Source organism: Taudactylus pleione, unplaced genomic scaffold (assembly GCF_031769625.1).
Source record: "Taudactylus pleione unplaced genomic scaffold, aTauple2 ptg000730l, whole genome shotgun sequence".
NCBI classification, from domain to species: domain Eukaryota; kingdom Metazoa; phylum Chordata; class Amphibia; order Anura; family Myobatrachidae; genus Taudactylus; species Taudactylus pleione.
The window spans coordinates 620,610-631,419 of NW_028285132.1; the positions used below are offsets into that span (position 1 = coordinate 620,610).

General features: G+C 43.3%; 1 protein-coding gene across 1 annotated transcript in view; it reads left to right on the forward strand.

The window, feature by feature from the left end:
* Nucleotides 1-5,194, forward strand: part of LOC148477273 (uncharacterized) — a 72,512-nt gene extending 67,318 nt beyond the window's left edge. Inside the window, exon 5 of the mRNA XM_088456963.1 lies at nucleotides 215-5,194. Within this exon, the coding sequence (XP_088313089.1) occupies nucleotides 215-1,458 (1,244 nt within the window). The 3' untranslated portion in view covers nucleotides 1,459-5,194. The remainder of the gene's footprint in view (nucleotides 1-214) is intronic.
* Nucleotides 5,195-10,810: the final 5,616 nt, after the last annotated feature.

Below are 10,810 nucleotides of genomic sequence, written 5' to 3' on the forward strand. Positions count from 1 at the left end.
GAGTTTGTATGTGTTTACTCCAACGCTCCAAAAATCATACTGGTAGGCTAATTGGCATCTGAAACAAATTAACCATAATTTGTATATGTATGTACATGTGATAGCGAATATAGATGGTAAGCTGCATTTGGGCAAGAACTGATGTGAATGAGTATATATTCACAGTGTGCACTATATAAAGAGCTGTGAATAATAAGTGATATTTTATTTCTAGCAGATGGACGCACAAGCATCAAGCTGAAGGGAGATCTCATTTTGTCTAAAGATATTGAAATAGAAGATAACATCACTCAAGTTTATCTAGGAGACAGCCCTATTATACTAAATATACATCCAGTACATCACAGTACAGCAATATCATCTAACCCCTCTAACCGTGAGGACTGTTCACCTGATACCTCAGCTTTTGTTACACATAGTGCAGCTCATATCGGTGATAAAAACTCTCCCTGTTCTAACTGTGGGAAATGTTTTTCATGTAAATCTCTTCTTGTGACACACCAGAGAAGTCACACAGGTGAGAAACAATTTCCATGTCCTGAATGTGGGAAATATTTTCCACATAAAAAAGCTCTTAATAGACATAAGAGACGTCACACAGGTGAGAAGCCATTTTCATGTTCTCAGTGTGCGAAATGTTTTACAGAGAAATCATATCTTGTTATACATGAGAGAACACACACAGGTGAGAAGCCATTTTCATGTTTTCAGTGTGGGAAATGTTTTACATATAAAGCAGCTCTTGTTATACATCAAAGAAGTCACACAGGTGAGAACCCATTTCCATGCTCTGAGTGTGGGAAATGTTTTACACAGAAATCAGCTCTTGTTGAACATCAAAGAACTCACACAGGTGAGAGGCCATTTTTATGTTCTGTGTGTGGGAAATGTTTTACATATAAATCAGTTCTTGTTACACATCAGAGACATCACACAGGTGAAAGGCCATTTCCATGCTCTGAGTGTGGGAAATGTTTTATATATAAAAATGATCTTGTTAGACATAAGAGAACTCACACAGGTGAGAAACCATTTCCATGCTCTAAGTGTGGGACATTTTTTAGATATAAATCAGCTCTTGTTAAACATCAGAAAACTCACATAGGTGAGAAACCATTTCCATGCTCTGAGTGTGGGAAATGTTTTAGATATAAATTAGATCTTGTTAAACATCAGAGACGTCACAAAGGTGAGAAACCATTTCCATGTTCTGAGTGTGGGAAATGTTTTACATATAAATCAGATCTTGTTAGACATCAGAAACGTCACACTGGTGAGAGGCCATTTCCATGCTCTGAGTGTGGGAAATGTTTTATAAATAAATCAGATCTTGTTAAACATCAGACAACTCATACAGGCGAGAAACCATTTTCATGCTCTGAGTGTGGGAAATGTTTTCAACATAAATCAAGTCTTGGTAGACATCAGATGTCACACAAGAGAAAAGCATTTCTATGAGCTAATACAAGACAGGGCTGTAGCAACATTCCAGTCACATAGTATTTTGAAAATAAATAAAACATTATACAATAATATAAAATGGCAAATATAGCACAGCAGATCTGAATAAACAGACACAATACACAGTATATATTAGCATAAGACATGTTACACAAGCGACTGACATTATATCAAAAACAGGATATACATCATAGTCTGCATCATATATGTAAAGAATATGAAGAGCCCGAACGCGCCTTTTGGGCTCATATATCCATAGATACACATACAAAGAAACTAACCACTTTTAGATATATTGATTGCATATGCAACATTATAGAGTGTCAAATATAAGAGAAAAAAGGGGGAATCTCCCAGATCTGCCCGGATATCAAAACTACACACATAAATAGAAGAAATTAAAAGAAAAAGACCAAAACAACCCACCCCATAACCCCCCACCCTGTATAACCTAACCTTAACCTAGGTATACCTGGATCCCTAATTCCCTTCCCCATTCTACACAAACTACCTAAACCCCCCCCCTCCATCCACAGAAATACAGGATAACAGAAACCCATGTATCTGATGAGAGCAATAGACTAATGACCCTAAAATAGGTTCTCCCATATTTCAAAGGGATGGTGTTTCTTCCATATAAAATATGTAACATTGTACTTATATATATGAAAACCAAATAAGCAAAGTAATTAAATAATTCAAACAACTGGATAAATAATAAACAAAAAGAAAATATCCAAAGACCTTAGAACTAAATATTAGGTTTCAAATTATTAATCTTAGTCTGTCCAGGCCTCAGCCTCTTGTGAAATTATAGAAATAGTCCCGTCTCCATCTCCCCAAGGACACACTATGGAGCATGGGAGCAATAAATTCTGTAAACTTTCTGGCATTGAAGAGTAAATAAAAAGGGGCATGAAGTACTTTAACGCTAAGTCCCGGAACTTTAACTTGTATGTTGGAAGTGGGGAACGGATCTCTGTACGAACCTCATCAAATTTGAGACATCCATAAGCCGAGAGGGCTTCAGAATCGGAGGTTAACACAGACCTATTTGATAACTAAGTGGGAGTTACGCCGGAGTTAAACTGGAGGAAAACTGAGGGAAAAGAAACTCAAAACCAGAAAACTCTCTGAACAACAACAAGCAACTTACATGAATTACCAGAATCTCCATCTTCTGCTGTATCCAGGCAACTCCTTACTGCACTCGCTGCTTGGACACTGCAGATACTCCCCTATCTGTGTGCTGCTCTTGTTGATTGATCGTTGTTGATCAGAACACTTCGGACTGGGTCAGCTCGGGTACATTGTCATTTTGTCCTCATACTACATAAATTCATTTTGTATTGCCTTTTCCAATTGTGTCACATCTGTCCACTTTAATCATTTGTTTAATAACTAATTCCTGCACCCACTGCTCACATACCTCTCCTTTATATATCACTTTTATAGCTGCGCTCATACATTAGCAGCACTGTTCTTTACATGTATTTTTGAACATTTAACAACTTTAATCCACTCTGACTCTATATCTCACAGCCTCCACATCACACAGTCTATATCTCACAGCCTCCACTCCAGTCTACATCTCAATTATTACCTTGTTCACAGCATGAACACCCTTACTTCACACAACCCCCATATTCTATGTCCACATAATCCTCTACTTTATCCATCCCTATCCTCCCCCTTTTGTCTCCTCCACTTGCTGTTCCCCCTTTTTTCTCTCATCAGTCTGCTTCCAACCCTCTGCTTCTTTCCCCCCACTTCTCCTATCCCTCCACTCTCAACCACCTCCCTCCATGGCCTTGTTATCCCACCACTAAGCCCTCCTGGTTCTGTCTGTCCTCTCCAGGGCTGCCAAGAGAAATTCTGGGCCCGGGTACTGCAACATCCTGTGGGACCACATCATGTATGGCTGCACCCATTTGTGAGTGGGTCTAGCATGTGAGATGCACCCACTCACAGGAGCATGGCATAGCACCTAGCAGCTGGGACTAAAGTAGTCACTACTGTATTAGGATGGCGGGACAGTCCCATAATAGCTGCATTTTTATCAGGATTTATTTAGATGCTAAAATGTAACACACAATAATTAAAGTGCTACAACTTTTATTTTGTACATCTCTCATGTAAATAACACATAAACAATCTATTTTCTGTCATAGAGATAGATGAATGAAGGACTTAATTTTTACATAACATCAGGTCATCTTATACACACACATTCCGCAGCTTATATCCTAACCCACTGCTCCATGCTCCTTCCTCACTATCTACCCCATCTGTGTCACCCCTGTGTGTCTGCCCCTCACATTCCACAGCTCATATCCTAACCCCCTGCTCCATGCTCCTTCTTCACTATCTACCCCATCTGTGTCGCCCCTGTCTGTCTGCCCCTCACATTCCACAGCTCATATCCTAACCCACTGCTCCATGCTCCTTCCTCACTACCCCATCTGTGTCACCCCTGTCTGTCTGCCCCTCACATTCCACAGCACATATACTAACCCCCTGCTCCATGCTTCCTCACTATCTACCCCATCTGTGTCGCCCCTGTCTGTCTGCCCTTCCCCTTTAGAATGTAAGCTCTCATGAGCAGGGCCCTCGTCCCTCATGTGCTTCTCCTTCCCCTACTTATAGTATAATTTACTCCTAACGTCCCACAACGGCACCTAACACCTGGTTGCTCATGTCCTGCTGCTTGTGTTATGCAGCTATGTGTATAAACCATGTCCTTGTCCTGCATTGTTTTATATTACTATTAACGGTTTTTCTTGTGTGCTCATTTATGTACTGTGTAAAGCGCTGCGGAACCTTTGTGGCGCCATATAAATAAAGGATAAAGGACCTCGGACAGAATACATCCAAATATTGCACTGTTGCAGGAGACATGTGAACAGCAGCTGCAGAACTCACAGACCCGATCATCACATCCTCAAGCTTGGTAAGCAGCCCCAGAGTAAGGGCATTAATAGCCTGGATAATTTGTAGCATAGAGCCAGCCATCTTTGAGGTACGTAGCCACCAGTATAATAATCACAGCAAGGCAGGATAACCTGAGCAGCAGCCAGGAGGGAAATCATTGGCAAGATGATGGCGGCTAGCGCACCACCAGAGCTTACCAGCACACAGCCACAAGGAGATCGACAGCTGGGAGGTAGCAGCCAGCAGGTATAAAGGAGAAATCCCAGGAAAAATCCTCAGATGACCACTGAAGCCGGGAACAACAGGGCAGATCAGCAGCAGAGATGTTGGTGCACAGGGAGACTTGCAGCCACCGCCCAAGAAGAGAAGATGGCTGATGTCCGCTTCCAATACTCCTCAACTGATACAAATAAGAACCGGCAGGAGACACATACCGGATCCCGCAGGACGCAGTCAGGCACCAGGATCGAGTCCACAGGTAAGTATAACAACAGGAGACAGCCCCGGGAGCTGGAGACAGGAGAAACAGGCCCCAGTGAGAGAGGACCTGGCCACTGCAAACTCCTGGAAATACACTGGGAGACACTGCCTGCAAACTTCCACCTCGGAGCCCAGTTAGTCTAGAAAGGGTAAAACACTGGAATATCCAGTTTGGGGGAGAAACAACCAGGAAAAACAGGATAATTGAAGGATATATACAGGAGAGCTGGTAAAATGCTTCCTTCTCCTAGCTACTCCAGGCCACTCCCCTATAGTATTGTCTTTAGTCTATTAGATATCGTCACCACTCTCCGCAGTAATAACAGACCACGTCATTGTTATATAGGGGATACATATTATGTATATCAGTCATACACAGAGAAGATAAATACATTATTATACTATTATATATCAGCACCACTCTCTGCAGTAATAACAGACCACGTCATTGTTATATAGAGGATACATGTTATGTATATCAGTCATACACAGAGAAGATAAATACATTATTATACTATTAGATATCAGCACCACTCTGCAGTAATAACAGACCACGTCGTTGTTATATAGGGGATACATTTTATGCAGTTTATTTATAAAATACATTATTATTTGAAAAAAATACATTCTATTAGGGAAACTAATGAGTAGTATCCAGCTTTTGCTGCTTTGGAATGCTGGGTTAATGGTGATGCACAAACCACAAAGTATTGGTTGGAGGTGGTTAGAAAAACAAAATAAAAACATTCACTTTCTTGTAATTTAATTTAAAAAAATGCCTTTTTGGGGAGATTATCTTTGTTCTTTTTAGGAGAAATAAGGAAACTAATGATTTAAAAAAACAAACCAAGGTATTGTGTGGGCACTGTATAAATAATACAAAGCAGAGACAATTATTGTCATCACCACTGTTACTCTGTATTATCTAGCAAATGACACCATGGTCAGCCAATCGTCCAGAGTTCCTACTCTATGAAATACTCTGCTTACCCCATTAATATGAAGGTAAGATGTGGTCACCTCCCAGATACACATGGTAACATCTAGGTAAGGGCTGGCGTGTGAGCCCTCTGTATTCGTTAATGGCATTACTAGTGTCACACAGCCGGTACCATGTATATGGGTAACACCATCCATAGACATTTATCTTCTGTTACTGCATAAATACTGACATTGAAATGTAATCACCCCAAATAGTGTCAGAATAGGTTCCGCAGAGAAGGGGGTAAAGGATGGAGCATGTGTGTAATTACAGGAACCATCCTGGGTTAGTGGGTGTTGCAGGGTCTATTTTCCCACCGGTAAGAGGACTAGACTATTGCACATGCTTAGAGGTGGTGCAGGTCAATCCTCAGCCTATGCTGTGTTTGGAACCTATTTTGTACCTTCCAGGCTGTATTACTGCAGAAAAGCAGATGTGCAAGGACATGAATAGCAAATATGGAATCCCCCAATGACCACCATGATGCCTGAATATTTGTGTAAGAAAACCATCCTCACCTGCTCGCACATTTCAACCATTATGGTCTTCATTCAAGGCCTTCCCAATGCTGGTTGAAACGCGTTGGCAGGTGAGGGTGGTTCTCTTTCACAACAAGCTGGCTGGGAGAGGCAGCATAGTATAACTGAAGTCCCGGGATGTAGCGGTGCTGGTTTATGTGTTTTCTGCACTCACAACAACCTAAATCTAGTAGACTGAGATTCAAAGACTAATTATATGCTGTAATTGTGTATTGAATATTTTTTGTGCTATTAGTATGATTTTTGTGCTTTTGACAATAAAACGGTAATGCACGAGATGGACTCTATTTTCCTGTTTCAAAAATTGGGATGTCTGGGAGAAACATTTAATGTGTGATGACACATTGGGCGGAATTCAATTGTATTCGCAGCCCGCATCTCCCATCTAAAGTGACAGGAGATTGCGGGCCGCTATACAATTGTCCAAGATGTTCGCGCTGATCGCGCCCATAGAGGTCAGGTTTAGCCGCGTAAAGCAGCTAAACCTGACCAAAGTGCTGGGCGCGATCGCGAAAAGTGATGTTAGGGCGCCCAAACATGTCACTTTTCGCACATTTCAGCTCTCATCCCCCAGGGGCTGCGAGCTGAAATGTAGCGCTTGGCAGCTGATCGCACCTGACAGGAGCAAGAATAGAATAGCTCCGTCGGGCGCAATAGCGGCTATAAAGAATTGAATTCCGCCCATTTTTGGAGTCTTGATTTGAGAGGTGAGTTGGAGCTGGAAAAGTTACATATTATACATCACTGTCACTCAGAATTTATTTTGTATTATAAGTGGACAATTCTAACATCACTGTCATACACACATTAGTTCTTCAGGAGATTGCCCCCTAGCACCAGCAGGTAGCCACATGCAGCAAGCCTCTGCTGGAAGGCAGGGGAGTAATATCATTTATCAGTAACATGCATACAGGTAGCTGGCCCTGGCTACTGTATCACTGAGGCTGATCTCAGGGCTGGATGATGGAGGACACAATGGAGGCTGTGATGGACACACAATATTTCTACCCATGTACAGTATGAATGGATCACTTTCTGCATAAATCATCCCAAGACTTACAGGGGGCGGCCCCAATCACATTACAGTAGCCATAACCTGCTCATACCTCACTCTCTGCATAAAGGGTCATCCGGAGACTTACAGGTGGTGGCCCCATCACATTACAGCAGCCATCACCTGCTCATACCTCACTCTCTGCATAAAGGGTCATCCTAAGACTTACAGGGGGCGGCCCCATCACATTACAGCAGCCATCACCTGCTCATATATCACTCTGCATAAAGGGTCATCCCAATACTTACAGGGGGTGGACCCGTCACATTACAGCAGCCATCACCTGCTCAGACCTCACTCTCTGAATAAAGGGTCATCCCAATACTTACAGGGGGCGGCCCCATCACATTACAGCAGCCATCACCTGCTCATACCTTACTCTGCATAAAGGGTTGTCCCAAGACTTACAGGGGGTGGCCCTGTCACATTACAGCAGCCATCACCTGCTCATACCTCACTCTCTGCATAAAGGGTCATCCCAATACTTACAGGGGGCGGCCCCATCACATTACAGCAGCCATCACCTGCTCATACCTCACTCTCTACATAAAGGGTCATCCCAAGACTTACAGGTGGCGGCCCTGTAACATTACAGCAGCCATCACCTGCTCATACCTCACTCTGCATAAAGGGTCATCCCAAGACTTACAGGGGGTGGCCCCGTCACATTACAGCAGCCATCACCTGCTCATACCTCACTCTCTGCATAAAGGGTCATCCCAATACTTACAGGGGGCGGCCCCATCACATTACAGCAGCCATCACCTGCTCATACCTCACTCTCTACATAAAGGGTCATCCCAAGACTTACAGGTGGCGGCCCCGTAACATTACAGCAGCCATCACCTGCTCATACCTCACTCTGCATAAAGGGTCATCCCAAGACTTACAGGGGGTGGCCCCGTCACATTACAGCAGCCATCACCTGCTCATACCTCACTCTGCATAAAGGGTTGTCCCAAGACTGACAGGGGGCGGCCCCATCACATTACAGCAGCCATCACCTGCTCATACCTCACTCTCTACATAAAGGGTCATCCCAAGACTTACAGGTGGTGGCCCCATAACATTACAGCAGCCATCACCTGCTCATACCTCACTCTGCATAAAGGGTTGTCCCAAGACTTACAGGGGGTGGCCCTGTCACATTACAGCAGCCATCACCTGCTCATACCTCACTATCTACATAAAGGGTCATCCCAAGACTTACAGGTGGCAGCCCCGTCACATAACAGCAGTTATCACTTGCTCATACCTCACTCTCTACATAAAGGGTCATCCCAAGACTTACAGGTGGTGGCCCCATCACATTACAGCAGCCATCACCTACTCATACCTCACTCTCTACATAAAGGGTCATCCCAAGACTTACAGGTGGCGGCCCCGTAACATTACAGCAGCCATCACCTGCTCATACCTCACTCTCTACATAAAGGGTCATCCCAAGACTTACAGGTGGCAGCCCCGTCACATTACAGCAGTTATCACTTGCTCATACCTCACTCTCTACATAAAGGGTCATCCCAAGACTTACAGGTGGTGGCCCCATCACATTACAGCAGCCATCACCTACTCATACCTCACTCTCTACATAAAGGGTCATCCCAAGACTTACAGGTGGCGGCCCCGTAACATTACAGCAGCCATCACCTGCTCAGACCTCACTCTCTACATAAAGGGTCATCCCAAGACTTACAGGGGGCGGCCCCATCACATTACAGCAGCCATCACCTGCTCATACCTCACTCTCTGCATAAAGGGTCATCCCAAGACTTACAGGGGGCAGCCCCATCACATTACAGCAGCCATCACCTGCTCATACCTCACTCTGCATAAAGGGTCATCCCAAGACTTACAGGGGGAGGCCCCATCACATTACAGCAGCCATCACCTGCTCATACCTCACTCTCTGCATAAAGGGTCATCCCAAGTCTTACAGGGGGCGGCCCCATCACATTACAGCAGCCATCACCTGCTCATACCTGACTTTTTGAAGATTGGAGTCTATTCCTCATTGGGCTTCTCCCTGAACTTGTCAGCTTCACATGACCCCACAGAACAGGGAATCAAGCTATGTCCACTGAGCATAGAGACAGCCAATCCAAAATTGGACAACAGTAACATGAGTTACGTCATATCACACATCTCATTCCATCACACTGATGATGGCAGATTACCTTAGACAAGTGGATATTAAATACTATCCAGCATGGCCTCTATCTGCCAGTAATACAGTTCCCATATCAATGATGCCTGGGTGACAATTCATACAGTCATCTATGTGACTATTGGCAGATACTACGATGGTGGAAGGTGGCAGCGATGTGCGATGGAGGTCAGTACACAGCAGATAGACTTAAGCTAGGAAATTGTTTATAAACCGGTAGAAGCAGGTACAGAATAATGCAGGGGTAATGCAATACTCAGCAGGTACAGGATACAGTGATAACCAGTTACAACTAGGAGCAGGTAATGGTTATGCTAGTACCTGTAGTGCGCCTATGTTCACACACATACAGTGGGGGCAGTGGGATGTAGGTATTATACAGAGGTGACAGTGGTATTTGGAGTCTCCGTGGGGCCTCTATATGGTGAGCACTCGGTCACGTCCTATATGCTGAGAGGAGAATGATGCGCAGAGAATTGAGCATGCACAGTAGTGCACTTGGCAGGTTGGAGGTAGCGGCTTCAGGTCCTAGTGCCCATAGGATAAGGGAGACAGAGTGCAGACCACACTCTCTGTGACATTGGTATCATACAATACAGAAACCAGATGGCTCAGCAGGGAAGAAACTCTAACCAGGTTTTACACCCCTAAAGATACAATATGGAGGGTTACAGTACATTCTACTGCTCTCCCAAATACATAGTTACTTTGTAAAGTATCAAAAAGAGAGGGATAGAGAAGAACTCTGTTTTGTGAGCACTCAATTATGTAATAAATGGGTTTTAAAGGTTAACTTTTAATGTACAATATTAAAATAAAAAAATGACAAGAAAAATTTAGGTTGGAGACAGTAATGATTATAATCACCATTCCTTATCAATGTACATGCTTAAATATATCACTATTATTGTATCTGATGGTATGGGGTATGCTCAATGCTATCCCAAAAAGATTTGTTTATACATATTCATAGACAAACAATACAGATGCGTACAAAGAGAATTCCCCTTGCCTTTTGGTAATGGCGAAATATTACACAGTAAATATTATAAATTCCAACATCATAAATAAAGATCATTAGACTTCAATACATTTTCTAAATTATTTATTCTATATATAAAGAAAATGAAGTGCAAGGATGGTCAGGGTATAGAAGCCATTAATTCCTGATTCTGCTACTCCTCACCCGGAAATAA